At 52.4% G+C, this 14,096-nt stretch overlaps 1 protein-coding gene across 4 annotated transcripts; it reads left to right on the top strand.

Moving 5' to 3' along the window:
- The first annotated feature begins 462 nt into the window (after window positions 1-462).
- Window positions 463-13,910, top strand: Peli3 (pellino E3 ubiquitin protein ligase family member 3). Of its 4 annotated transcripts, none has more exons than XM_015999070.3 (8): window positions 527-662; window positions 1,774-1,926; window positions 2,453-2,524; window positions 5,193-5,322; window positions 7,122-7,223; window positions 8,500-8,694; window positions 9,134-9,322; window positions 10,782-13,910. In XM_015999070.3, exons 2-8 carry the CDS (start codon window positions 1,775-1,777, stop codon window positions 11,349-11,351), a joined length of 1,410 nt encoding a protein of 469 aa, XP_015854556.1. In that variant the 5' UTR covers window positions 527-662; window position 1,774; the 3' UTR covers window positions 11,352-13,910. The 4 variants fall into 4 exon arrangements, with proteins under 4 accessions (XP_015854557.1, XP_006980641.1, XP_015854556.1 ...); XM_015999069.3 differs by having other exon boundaries at window positions 5,193-5,379; XM_015999071.3 differs by lacking the exon at window positions 2,453-2,524 and having other exon boundaries at window positions 463-662; window positions 5,193-5,379.
- Window positions 13,911-14,096: the final 186 nt, after the last annotated feature.

Here is a 14,096-nt window from a genome sequence, read left to right as displayed (position 1 = left end):
GCGGTGACGCACCTTTCCCCGCCTCCTCTACTAGTTTGCTTTTCTCAGCTGGCCCCTGGCTTCTCTCTAATTCCGTGGTTTCCCCAAATGGGAGGCGGGGTCTTGGAGCAGGAGGTGCGGAGTCCCTAGTCTAAGGCTGGGGAAAGGAGCCTCTAGTTCACTGTGAGAAGGAGGCTCCTGTCTCCGGGAGAATCCCGGAGACCCTGGAAGGAGGGTGAAGTATTCGGAGCCTGGAATAGGGGAGGGGTCTTGTAGACCAAGTGGAGTCCCTCAACCAGCCAGCAGCGGATAGGGAGTCCCTCAGAGGGAATGGCGGGAGGGACTTCATTGGTTCCAGGGGCGGGGCTCAGAAAGGGGTGCGGGCTCCCGAAAAGCTGTTGGCGTCGCTGACTACAGTTAGGCTAAGCCGCAGGAGGAGGAGCCTCGGGGTTGGGCGGGGCCCTACAGGGGGCGTGGCAGGAGGGGGCGGGGCGTGGGGCAAGGGGTGGAGCGTGGAGGTTTGTGCGCTCAACCCTCCCTCCTCCAGGCCCCGAGTGTCCCCGTGACGAGGCTGCACCGAGCAGCCGCGGGCCGAGCTCATCCCGCCGCAGCAGTCCGGGGGTGCAGCAAGGGTGAGGCGGGTGGGGGCGAGCAGCGCACAGAGAGCCCCCGAGCGCCGCCAGGTGAGGCTGGAGAGGTGGAGGGGCGGGGGAAGGGGGGCTGCGCCAAGAGTGCGTGGGGGGCGTGTTTGCGTTTCTGGTGGTGGCGAGGTTAAGGGAGCGGGTCTCAGGGCTTAGCGCCTTCGGCTGTTAGCGCGTGGGCGCGTCCCTGCGGTAGCAGGTCGGGGTGTGCTGCGCCCGTCTGGGCACTGCCGGTGGGGCTAGAGGTGTGCGGGACTGTCTGCGCGCGCGCGCGTGTTTGCAAGGGGCCGCCGGCTTGTGTATCTGCGTATGCGTTGGGCCGTCATTGTGCCCGTCCCGAGCGCGGGGTGCGGGCCTGCAGCGGCGCAGACCCTCCAGCGTTGGGGTTGTTAAATAGTCAGCCTGCGGGGAACCCGCTCTGCTGCGGGGGGGGGGGAAGCCTGATGAGGGAGCGCCGCCCCGACAGGCCTCCTGAGACCGGAGCGGCCTGAGGACCGCAGACAGACACCTGAGGGAGGGAGGGAGGGAGGGGGCGCGCACCCGGGAGGGATCTGGAGGCCTGCCTGCAGTGCCAGGCCAAGATGAGGAGACTGAGGAAGGTGGATAACAAGAGAAGGGCAAGCGAATAGAGGAAGGCAGGTTGATAGGAGAAGGGGGAATAGAGTGTGGCAAGGGAAAAGGCAGGAAAGGACATGCTGGGAGGACAGGGAGTCATTGAGAACAGACTGACCGACAGAGGCCTAGCCCTGCAAAGGGACAGAAAGATTAGCGTGAACACATAGATCCAAGAACCTGACCGAGGGGGTAACTGGGGTCTTGGGGTTAAGAACTTAAGCCAGGAACTAAGTGAGAGGTAAGATCCCTTAAGTCCTGGCTGCCCCTCAGCCAAGCGTATTCCATCCAAAGTTGATGTATTCCACTGGCCCCATCAAATATCCCGACCCTCTCTGACTTTGCCATTTCTCTCTTGGCCTTCTCTCACCAATCTCCTTCCTTGGTATCCCAGCAACCTCACCGTTTAGGGGAAGCAGAGTAGTAACAAGTGTCGAAGGGCCCCTCTTGCCTTGGCCCGGGGGCCTTGCAGCTAGCCCGCGCTGGAAAGGGGCTGCGGTGGATGTTGCAGAGTTCTTTTCTCCTCTCCCACTCTGCTCAGAATGGTGCTGGAAGGAACCCCTGACGTGGGATCCCCTCGGACCTCGGACCTCCAGCACCCAGGGAGCAAGGGCTCTTGCATCCTCTCTTCTCCTGGTGAAGAAGCCCTGCCAGGCGAGGAACCCATCAAGTATGGTGAACTCATCGTCCTGGGGTGAGCCTCCCTAGCCCAGGAGTGGTGGGCCTTGGGTAACCCCCTCCTCGGGTCAGCCAGAACAACAGTGGCCACCAGCTGCCCTCCACAGGACTCTCGGCTCTGTTTCTTGTCAGCTTCCCAGATGAAAGACAACATTGACCAAATCCATCTCCGTTCATAATGATATAATCTTTCTGCTTCTCATAAAAGTCCTGAGACAATTCTTAACTGCTTGCCAGAGTTTCTAATCAGATGAGACAGGGTCTGGACCACACCTACTATGTGTAGGTGTGTGGGAAAGAAGTCTGGTTCTGCACAAAACTCCTTGGCCCCAATCCTGCTTCTTCAAGTTGCTGAACTTCCCTGTGCCTCTGTTTCTCCGTTTTGAAGACAGGGTTGATACTGAGTCACAGCCCCAAAGGTTATCTGAAGGAAGGGACTTTTGTAAAGTACATAGACCAGTACCCAGCACATACCAAGTGTCTGGGAGGCAGGCGATGCCAAGCCTTTTCATGGACATTATTTCATTTCAATCTTCACAAAGATGCTGTGAGGAAGGAGGTGAGGATACCGAGGCTCAGAGAGGGGAAGTGACTGGCCCAAGGGCACACAGCTGGTAAGTGGCAGGGCTGGGATTTGAACCCAGGTCTTCCTAACTGTAGATCTAGCATACTGTCACTAAGCTGCAGCTCACTCTTGTGCTACAGATGAGAAAGTGGAGGCTATGAGAGAAGAATTTATGGGCCCTGATGGTCTTTGCCTGCCTGGATACCTGCACTTCCCATGAAACTACCCCAGACACAAATCCCTCTCCCTTCCCCTCTGTGTCCTGAAGACTCTCCTGATGGGCTGTAGGATCATGGAGATAGCGATGCATAAGTGGCTGCCATTTGGTGACTTGTCTGTGCCACCTTGCCTTTTTTCAAATAACAATAATTGCTAACTCATATCAAAAGCTTGCTATAGGGGCCTCGAAAGATGGCTCAGTGGTTAGGAGCATTGGCTGCTCTTCTAGAAGACTGGGGTTCAATTCCCAGCACCCACATGGCAGCTCACAACTGTCTGTAGTTCCAGTTTCAGGGGATCCACCACCCTCACATAGACACACATGCAGGCAAAACACCAATGTACATAAAATAAAAATAAATAACTTAAAAAAAAAAGAGCTTGCTATAGCCACGCCAAACTCGGTCAAGCGTTTTATAGTGCTTCATCTTGTTTAGTTCTCAAATCAACCTTCCAAGTAGGGGCCTGACAAATGAGCTCCATTTTATAGAGGCTATGTGGTGAGTGGAAGAGCCAGGATGTGTTCCTGTGTGTGCTTAGCCTGCATCCTGACCTGTCACCCTCTAGACCTGCCTCTGCCCATGCAGGAGAAGTGTTCAGAAAGGTAAAAGATGTGTTCCTCACAGGGGTGCTTACCTCTGAAAAGCAGCTGCTTTGTGTCTGGGTGCAAGGCTAGGGATGGAGGAGACTGCAGAGACGGGGGGGGGGGGGGGGGGACCTTGTTGACAGCCCTCTGTCCTAAGCAGAGCAGGGAAACCTCACTCAAGCTGCGGTTCAGAGCTGCTGGAGAACACGTGCGCGTCACACATTGAGTCAGGGACAGTGGCACACACCTCTAACCCCAGCATTCAGAAGGTAGAGGTAGGAGGCCAGCCCTGGTTACATGAGACCCTGTCCCCAAAATCAACCACAAGAAGAAAGAGGGGAGGAGGGAGGGAGGGAGGGAGGAGAAGAGAGAAGGGAAATATGAGATACCGGGAGGAAGCTTACACCTGGAGAGGCAGAATCTCTGGACAGGGCTAGAGAATAGAGATTTTGGGGTTGGGGATTTAGCTCAGTGGTAGAGTGCTTGCCTAGCAAGTGCGAGGCCCTGGGTTCAGTCCTCAGCTCTGTTGAGAGAGAGAGAGAAAGAGAGAGAGAGAGAGAGAGAGAGAGAGAGAGAGAGAGAGAGAGAGAGAGAGAGGGAATAGAGATTTTAACAGACTCGCTAAATTCTAATTAGTCCTTGTAGTTGGCCTTTTTTTTTTTTTTTTTTTTTTGAGACAGGGTCTCACATAGCTCAGGCTGGCCCCCATTTATCTCCCTAAGTAGCCATGGTTGACCTTGAGCTCCTGGTCTTCATTCTTCCCAAGTTCTAAGATTACAGGCATGTACCACCAGACTGCATTTATGTGGTGCTAGGAATCGAACCCAGAGCATTGTACATGTTAATCAAGCACTCTACCCCACTGAGCTACATCCCTAGCCCTGGATTTGGCAGCTACTTATTTCCTTCTCCAAAGCGGTCTATGACTCCCCACTACTTACAGAAAAACATGCTTAGCTTGGTACTCACATCTCCATACTATGCTTTACCACCGAGTCACTAAATCCCAGCCTCACTAAACCCTGCCAGTCTTAGGGCCTTGGCTCAGAATCCTCTAAATTGAAGGACTTTGGCAAGTCCAGGTGGAGTATGACTACAATGTGGCTTTTTTACTTTCTTTCTTTTTCTGTTTTCTTTTTTGGCTTCTTAGCTTGAGGCAAATCATCCCCCCTCCCCCAGAGCCTTGACTTGTCTAATTTATAAAATAGGAAGAAAGACACTTCCCTGGCAGGACATTTTGCAGATTCCATTAGGTAATTAAAAACACGAAGGACCAGGACCAGAGGCAGCAGTCCATGGCAGCAGTCAAGGCAATGACTCACCTCACCCTTGCTTCTCATGGTCCTTCCCCCTGAAGAAGGCTGGAGAGCAAGGTGGGAATCAGACGTGTGAGATAATGGAGGGGGTGGGATTGGAAGCTGCTTCTTCCTTTGTGGTCATTTATGGTAGTTGTGTGAGGAATGATCCTTTGAAAAGAAGAAGTCTTTCCAGGTCTTCAAGGCCCAGTGTAGGTTGTCTCCTCTTCCCGAATCCAAGCCTGGGCTTATTATCCCACCTACTGCCACTGGGGCTTGAGTGTACTTGACTTGTGCCTGGGTCTTGGCAGGTGGTGCCTGGGTTCCTTGAGAAGCTGGGTCCTCTTCTCCACTGAGGGCACATGACTGTGACCATCACCTCTCCGATCCTAGCACCTGCTGTCACAGCCGAGGCATCCGAGGCTCATTGGAAGAGGGACCCCATCCCCTGCTCCTCAATGCAGCCATTGACTATGCTGGGCTCTCCCGGCTCTGGGTGGTTCTAGCATTTGTTTATCAAGGTAGGGTCTGCTTTGAGTTGGCATTTTCCTCCAGGTCTCCTAGGGGCTCATTCTCTTCTTCTTTATCTCCTCCCACTGCCCCCCCCCCATCTACAGCTACAATGGGTGTCTGGCAAGTGGGGACAAAGGCCGCCGCCGAAGCCGCCTGGCACTGAGCCGCCGGCCACACGCCAACGGAGTGAAGCCAGACGTCATGCACCACATCTCCACGCCACTTGTCTCCAAGGCAAGCAGCTTACCCCAGTGGAATGGATGCCATCCTGTGCTGTGTGCCCAGGCCCAGGTCTTCAGCCTTCCTAGACCTACTTGCCCGTGGCCTTTCTGGAGCGGGGGTTGGGTGGGGGTGGGGGTGGGGGGGTCCACTGTGTCATTACTCACTCGCTGCCTATTGGCTCAGCCAATAAATGGGAATGATGGGGCTGGAGAGGTGTCGGCTCAGTAGAGGAAGAGGGCTTGCTGTGCCAGGGTGGAGACTGGAGTTCGGATCCCCAGCACTCATGTAATAAATCACATGTGCCCGTAACCCCAACACTGTTGAGGGCGAAGACAGGAGGGTTGCTAGGACTTGCTGAGCATCATCCTAACTAAAAAACACAAGCTCCAGGTTCAGTGAGAGACATGAATCAGAGTGACAGAGGACACCATGGCTTTTGGGGGCACACCTGTGCACCCACATGCACACCACAGACACACCCCAAAAATAGTGATAATAGACATCCTCTGCAGTGTGCCCAGTCCTTAACAGACTACAAAATGTTTCCTTGGCTGCCATATCCCATTCACTGGATGGAAATTTTACTTATTTAAATTTTTTAAATTTATTTTTATGTGTGTAGATGTTTTGCCTACATGAATGTCTATGCACCGTGAGCTCAGTGCCTGTGGAGGCCAGAAGAAGGTATTGAATATCCTGGGATTGGAGTTACAAACCCTTGTAAGCTGCCATATGGGTGCTAGGAATCAAACCCAGGTCCACTGCAAGATCAGCCAGTGCTCTTAACCACTGAGCCATCTCTCCAGCACCTATCACCATTATTTTAGAGGGAGCCAAGGCTCCATGAGTGGGATGTAATGTTCACTCAGTGTACTAGTCAGGGTTCTCTAGAAAAACTGAACTCATAGAATGAATCTCTACCTACCTACTTACCCACCTACCCACCCACCTACCTTCCTATCTACCTGTCTATCTGTCTGTCTGTCTATCTATCTATAAATAAATATATGGGAGATTTATTTAAATAGCTTACAGGCTGTGGTCCAGATAGTCCAACAATCGCTGTCTACCAATGGGAGGATCAAGGATACAGTAGTTGTTCAGTCTACGAGGCTGGATGTCTCAGCTGTTCTTTAGTATAATCTTGAACCCTGGAAGAAGTAGGCTCTAATGTCAGTGAAGGAATGGACTTGCCAGCAAGAGGGAGAGCGAGCAGGCAAAGAGCGAGAACTTTCTTCTTCCATGTCCTTTAGATAATCTGCCAGCAGAAGGTGTGGCCCAGATTAAAGGTGGCTCTTCCTACCTGAAAAAAGATCTTGATTAAATATTTATCTTTCCACCTCAAATATTTGGATTAGAAGTGGGTCTTCTCACTTCAATGATTTAATTAAGCAAAAATCCCTCACAGGTGTGCCCAGTTTTTTGGGTTTTAGTTAATTCCAGATACAGTCAAGTTAACTACCAAGAACCACCATCACACGCAAAACCAAAAAGAAAACCTTGGCTTTAGAGGGTTGGCTTGGAAGTTAAGTCTCTGCTGTTTCCAGCTGTGTGGCTGAGGGCCAGTTCCTGTCTCTGACCTGCAATTCCCAACTGTAAAATGGAACAGTAGCACATTTTTGAGATAGCTGGAGGATTAAACCAGAGAGCCAGCTAAGAGTTCCTTCTATATAGTCTCCTCTCCATAGGATGGAGCCGCTCTTTTCTGCGAGTGGCTTTTGGGTCTTGAGCTGGCCTCTGGCTCAGAAGTTCTGGCTCAGAAGTTTACACCTCTCCTGTACCCTGGGAGGTGACTGCCTTCTCTCCACCAGGCCCTGAGTAACCGAGGCCAGCATAGCATCTCGTACACACTGTCCCGGAGCCACTCAGTCATCGTGGAGTACACACATGACAGCGACACAGACATGTTCCAGGTACGTCCAGTCCCCAGCCTCTGTGCTCTGCAGGTGCTCGGGGTCAGGCCCTGAGCCCAGACGCCCTGGGAAAGGTGCTTCTCAACAGTCACTGTAGCGGCTTGCCCTGCAGATGAGAACGTAGGATGTCTTAGCCTGGGTTGCTGACCTTGTAGCAGCCCCCTCCTAGAGATGGAGGCTATACAGCTTTGGAATTCAGGGTATAGGGTTAAGCCTCATCATGCCTAGGTTTAGCTCTCTGCACTTACCACTGGGTGACTTTGGGCAAGAGTCATTTAACACCTGAGTCTTGTTTTCCTCATCTGTAAAATGAAGCCCATAGTAGCTCCCCCACACACATACCATGGGCAGAGTAACTGAGGTCTTGTACAGACAATGTTTAGCTTAGGCCTAGAGAGATGAGTTAGAGGATAAGAGCACTTATTGCTCTTGCAAAGGAAGGTTCAGTTCCCAGCACCCACATCAGCTGGCTTATAGCAGCCTGTAACTCAGTTCCAGGGGAATTGATGCCCTCTGACCTCCACAGGCCCTTGCACACATGTGGCACAATAAAATCATTCAGGCACACATAATATACAAAATAATAAGCGGGTGTGGTAGCTTACACTTTAACCCTGTCTTTAATGTGGGAGGTAGAAATAGGTGAATTTGAGGCCAGCATGATCTACATAGCAAGTTCCAGGCCAGTGAAGGCTACATAGTGAGACCTTGCTTAACAGCAGCAGCAACAACAAAAATCTTTAGAGATACATTCTTACTGAAATTTAATTTGCTGTTACTATTCCAGAGTGTCACCTTTTAATTGGTCTATCAGCAGATGAGCTGGTTCTTACTGAGTAGGGTGTTCCTCAGAGCTATGGAGCCACAGAGCAGAAGTCGGCTCCATGCCACAGCTGGTCAGATGTAGAGAGAACCTGCATGCAAGCCCAAAGGGTCTAGAGCAAGCCCAAAGGGTCTAGTTCTCAACCTGTGGGTCACGACCCCACTAGGGTCGTATATCAGATCTCCTGCCTAGCAGATATTTACATTATGATTTATAATAGCAAAATTACAGTTATGAAATAGCAGTGAAATAATTTTGTGGTTGGGGTCACCAAACACAAACTGCATTAAAGGGCTGAAGCATTAGGAAAGTTGAGCACCACTGGTCTAGAGAGTTGTGGTGTGGTGTGCTACCCGCTTGGGGTCTAGCCTCTTCATTGTTTGGTGGCTGCTGAGACACTGTGAACTTGTGAAATTTGCCTGTGAATGGGTTCTTGCCTTCCTCTCCTTGTAGATTGGCCGTTCTACCGAAAACATGATTGACTTCGTGGTAACAGACACATCTCCTGGCGGAGGAGCCACAGAGGGCCCTTCTGCCCAAAGTACCATCTCCCGCTATGCCTGCCGCATCCTCTGTGACCGCCGGCCACCCTATACTGCCCGCATCTATGCTGCTGGCTTTGATGCCTCTAGCAACATTTTTCTTGGGGTGAGTGAGCCCCCCGGGCAGGGCTAACCCTTCAACAAAGTGAGGGGAGGGAGGCTGGAGTTGATGCTACAGCCTAGAGTGATGGGCCAGCACGTAGCCGTCCTCTGCATCACTCCCTACAGCCTAGAGTGATGGGCCGGTACACAGCCATCCTCTGCATCACTCCATACAACCTAGAGTGATGGGCCGGCACGTGGCCGTCCTCTGCATCACTCCCTACAGCCTAGAGTGATGGGCCGGCATGTAGCCGTCCTCTGCATCACTCTCCTGCAGCCTAGCAGCTCACTTCTTGAAGAAGCAATGTGAGATACAAAGAGGTCAAGTGGTGGGTGCCCAGGACTTCTCTGGGAAAATGCAGACCTTGGGGGGTTTAACACCTGTGGCCTGCAGCCTTTTGGGAGCTCCTGGGATTGTGAGCTTATCCTTCATGTGGTCCTAGGAGCGGGCAGCCAAATGGAGGACTCCTGATGGTCTGATGGATGGCCTGACAACCAATGGGGTCCTGGTGATGCATCCAGCAGGTGGCTTCTCCGAGGACTCTGCCCCAGGTGTCTGGAGGGAGATTTCTGTCTGCGGGAATGTGTACACATTGCGGGATAGCCGCTCAGCCCAGCAACGGGGGAAGCTGGTAGGTGGCCTCCTCCATTTCTCCCCACCCTTCCCAGGCCCTCATAATCAGTTCATAGCCTTTCCCAGCTGGGGGATCATCTACAGTACTTCTCTCCAAGAGAGTCCCACTAGGTTCCATTTGATGAGCTCCAGGCTCAGCGTGTTCTTGACACTTGTCACTTACCCCGCAGACAGGACCAGAGCAAGGTCCCTAGGCATAGTTTTATACTGCTGGGGATCCAGTAGGTGATATGAAATAGAACTACACCAATGCACTGTGTAGAACCAAATGGCTTGGAGGCTGCCATTAGCTTAGGAAAATCACATCCTCTTCCAAGGGTGACACTTGGTCTGTGTGTGAGCAGTTTAGAGCCCAGAGTGTTAGCAGCTTGTACTGGTCTGTCACATTCAGGGAGGTTTAGTGTTATTATTCTTTCCCAGCAGGAAATGGCCTTTGGAGTAGTTCTTATAGTGGTGGTCCAGAAGTATCCCTCTGGTGCTGTTGGGAGATGGGAGTAAGTTATAGGAAACATAGGGTGGTGGCCATATTCCTTGACTGGACCACACAGAATTCTCCCTAGGTGTGAGCACATAGGAAGGTTATGCGTTCTAGCCCAGCCTGGTCACAGAGCAAGAACCTGTCTCAAAATCAAGCCAGGAACTAGAGAGATGGCCCAGTAGTAAGAGCACTGGCTGTTCTTCCAGAAGACCCAGGTTTGATTCCCAGCATCCACATGGCAGCTCACAGCCATCCATAACTCTAGTTCCAGGGGCTCCAACACCCTCTTCTGGGCTCCATGGGCACCAAGCATACATATGGTATATAGACATACATGCAGACAAAACACTCATAAAACTAAACAAAACAAAAAGCAAAACATACACATGAATGTTAACGTGGATGTACACTTGTTATGTGCCCACTGTAACCAGGCATTGTTCCATGTTTTTGTCTGGTTGACACATTTAGTCTTCACAAGGCCCACTTGAGATATTGAATCCACTTTGAGGTCCAGGAAACCAAGACACAGAAGTTAAGTTATTCTCTGAACTGAGTAAGTGAGTGGCAAGACCAGGATTGGAACCCAGGCTCTCTGTCTCTAGAATTCTTGCTGTGATCTGTGACCCTTAGGACAGCTGCTTTGGGCTAAGTAGACAGTATTCACCATGGGAGGGATTTGCTCTCTATATCCAACTTCTGCCATTATGGGAGAGCTTTGGAAAACATTTCAGAAAAACCTTGCTTTGGGCCAGACCTCCTGATGTGACCTATGAAGACACCAAGGCGCAGGTCCTGCTGGGAATAGGGGCTGTGTGTACTTGGGGACATCTGTCTTCCTTGTCTCCGCTGGCCTGCTAGCCTAGGGTGTTCTCTCCAGGGAATGTCACTGGCCAGATAGGTGGCTTCTCTGGGGTGAGGCTGCCTGATGGCAGGGTCACAGAGCGCTTGGGCTAAGGCCTTCTGCTGCCCCCGCCAGGTGGAAAACGAGTCCAACATCCTGCAAGATGGTTCGCTCATCGACCTGTGTGGGGCCACGCTGCTGTGGCGCACTCCAGCAGGGTTGCTGAGGGCACCCACGCTGAAACAACTGGAGGCCCAGCGACAGGAGGCCAACGCGGCACGGCCCCAGTGTCCCGTGGGCCTCAGCACCTTGGCCTTTCCCAGTCCAGCCCGTGGCCGCACAGCACCTGACAAGCAACAGCCCTGGGTCTACGTCCGTTGCGGTCACGTCCATGGCTACCATGGCTGGGGCTGCCGGAGGGAGCGAGGCCCTCAGGAGCGCGAGTGTCCTCTTTGCCGCCTTGTGGGACCCTATGTGCCCCTGTGGCTCGGCCAGGAGGCCGGTCTCTGCCTGGACCCTGGGCCACCCAGCCACGCTTTTGCACCCTGTGGCCATGTCTGTTCTGAGAAGACTGCCCGCTACTGGGCCCAGACACCACTGCCACATGGTACCCACGCTTTCCATGCAGCCTGCCCCTTTTGTGGGGCTTGGCTCACTGGCGAGCATGGCTGTGTCCGCCTAATTTTCCAGGGGCCACTGGACTAGGCTCTCCAGGGTCCTTGCTGCCATGCCCGCCTGCCCACCCAGGTCCCCCATCTCCTGCTGTTCAGAGGGAGCTCTGCATGTGGGACTGTGCCTGCTGGCAATAGCCACACCAGTTGGACACATTGGATGGGCTGTGGCCCTCCCCTCAACTCTAGCCTCTAAGAGGATCCCTAAGATCTCCATCCCGGTCATACTGATGGGGACTTTAGCACTAGCTCTGCCCCAGGCTGATGGAGGGCACCCCATGCCGCTGCCCTCCCTGGAGTATCCTACGTCATGCCGCCTACACTGTGCCCCTGGGGGAGTGAAGGGGCCATGGCCCCTGACTTCCAGCTTAGTCTGGTTGTGCCCTGAACCTGCCAATCCAGTCACAGCTATTCCTTCCTCCTGCTGCTGCCCTGGGTTACTCTATAAACCTTGCTGCTCAGTTGCCCTCACAGATCCACATGTCCCACATGCATGCAATACCTCCAGTCCTCAGTGAGTAATGAGTGAGCAGGCAGTCTGAGGTCAGCATTTGCAGGCAGGACAGTGCCAAGTGGGGGACACATGGACAATCAGGTTCTCCACCTGGCGGAGTTCACAGCCTAGTGGAGGGTAGACAGCTTCATGGGTATTAGGCTCAGAGAATTCTAGGGCTAGAGAAGAGCACTTGCTGGATCTGGGAAAGGAAGAGGTTTCATGAAGGAGGTGGTACAGGAGCTCGGCCTCCATGCTGACTTGGAATCTTCCGGGCCCACAAGGTAAGGGCTCTGTACCCTCTTGGCACAGGCTCAGGGCAAGGAAGCAGGGGTGGAGAAACAGATTAAGGGGATGCTGGAGCATAGGGTGTGGCCATGCTTGGTGGAGAATTCAGATCCTCATTTGTGGACAATCAGGAGTCAGCTCCACAGCGCTGGCTCTGTCCCAAGGGCTACTATCGCTGAATATTCACTGTGTGCCCGCCCCCCATCCTAACAGTAATTACAGCTGTGTTCATTGAGCGCTCACCGGGTACCGGGGCTTTGCTTCTCGGCCGGGGATTTTGTTATCTCCTCCTCACGGTGATCCAGAAAGAGAGATGTTCCCACCTGTGTTTGTAGAGAGAAAGTTACAATCTAGTTGCAGGCGGTTATTGGAAGCCATAGCTACCCCTGTCAGATCATGCTAAGGCTGGGCAGGACTGAGGCGAGGCAGTTTAGTGTCTGTTTTGTGGAGAAGCTGAAGAAGAGATAGATGGAGATCTGCGTGCTCAGTGCCCAGCCCCACGCAGGGCCCCAGCACCAAGCGAGGGCTCCCACTCAGAGGAAGCCCTGTGGAACTAAGGCCAGAAGCTGATGACCACATCCTGCTGGCCACCTGTACATGCTGGGGTGGGGTTGTCCTGAGAACTTTGGATGGCAGAGGCAGGATGGAATTTGGAGGGCAGCCTGGGTGAGGGCTGCATTATAGTAGGGTAGGGGAAATGCCTACCAACCAGTATCTGCAGATCAGCAGAAAAAGGGCGATTGGATCAGGGCTGTGGGCTGGGACCTGGTGGGCCTTGGTGACTGTGGAAGTCAGTGATGAACTCCTCCCTGTTCCTCCTGTTTGTGAGTCAGGTCTTCCTGTGAGCCAAGGGCTGAGCTGGGGTTTCCCCCTGACCATTCAAAGGGAAGTGAACCAGGAAAACGGGTAGATAGACTCTAGAGAAATCAAAGGAGGTGGCTCTGAGTGTAGGTGTGACCTTGTCCTCAGTACAAGACAGAAGCCAGAGTTTAGGGAGGTGCAGATTCCACAAGAAACTGTACAAGGCCACACAGCTGGCTGAGGCCAGAAAGACCAGATTTGGGCTCTTGGGAGGACAGAAGAAGGCAACCATCACAGAGAAGACTGAGCATCACATAGCTACAGTGGATGCATGGCAGAAGGGGATGCCAGAATGCACGAGGAACATTTCAGCCCTCCCCTCAAAACACTAGAAATGAAACTCTACTCAGTTCTTGCTCATGACCCTGTTGGGGACCAGACAGGGGAACATATTCTGATCTCATTTCTGGTGTTGAATCTCAGACTTTGGGAGGAGGAACAAAAAAAAAAAGTACTTGCCTGGGCTCTGGGAAGAACTCGGGCTGGTGGTGGGGTCAGCTCTTGGGCTTCAGATGCCACAATTGTTAAATGGAATGACAGTTTCTAAGGTCAGGCCTGGTGGCATGTGCTTGCAACTCCAGCATTTGGAAGGCTAAGGAAGGAGGATTGTGTGTTCAATGCCAGCCTGGGCTATGTGACAAGACTTGTCTCCAACAAGAACAAAAAGTACTTTGTTCACCAGGTGGATGTAAACATACAGAAAAGCCATGACCCATTAATAGAATGTGCTATGGTCAGAGGAGAGAGAGAGAGAGAGAGAGAGAGAGAGAGAGAGAGAGAGAGAGAGAGAGAGAGAGTGAGTGTCGGGGCAGGAAGAGGGAACAGTGTAGTGGAAGGTCTTAGGAAATCAAAGATCCTCTTAGTCTAAGTTTTCCAACCTGTGCAATTGGTACAACAGTGATATGCTATCTCAGGGGTTTTGCAAGAATTAAATGAGATTCTATATGGTAAGCTGCTGGTAAAGGACTTCATTCAATAAGTACTCCTATTAATTGAGATTATAAAATGGCATCGTGCAGTTTGGTTGGGGTCTTGGGTACTGGGATCCTTCGCTTGCTACCCCTTGGTGCCTATGGACAGCTCTACCTCTCCCGCCTGGTATAGCTACACTTCAACTTCATCTGAGTCCATCAACTT

Source organism: Peromyscus maniculatus, chromosome 1 (genome assembly GCF_049852395.1).
Source record: "Peromyscus maniculatus bairdii isolate BWxNUB_F1_BW_parent chromosome 1, HU_Pman_BW_mat_3.1, whole genome shotgun sequence".
In the NCBI taxonomy this organism is placed as follows: Eukaryota; Metazoa; Chordata; class Mammalia; order Rodentia; family Cricetidae; genus Peromyscus; species Peromyscus maniculatus.
The sequence above is the reverse complement of the archived record's forward strand: the minus strand, read 5'-3'. Positions and strand labels throughout refer to the sequence as shown.

What these genes read in the sequence shown, in the direction of transcription:
- Peli3 (XM_015999069.3), top strand. Translation starts at nt 1,775, where the DNA reads ATGGTGCTGGAAGGAACCCCTGACGTGGGATCCCCTCGGACCTCGGAC. An exon ending in GGTGAACTCATCGTCCTGGG is followed by an intron (nt 1,927 to 2,452) that starts GTGAGCCTCCCT and finishes ATCTTCACAAAG; the next exon opens with ATGCTGTGAGGAAGGAGGTG. An exon ending in GCGACACAGACATGTTCCAG is followed by an intron (nt 7,224 to 8,499) that starts GTACGTCCAGTC and finishes CTCTCCTTGTAG; the next exon opens with ATTGGCCGTTCTACCGAAAA.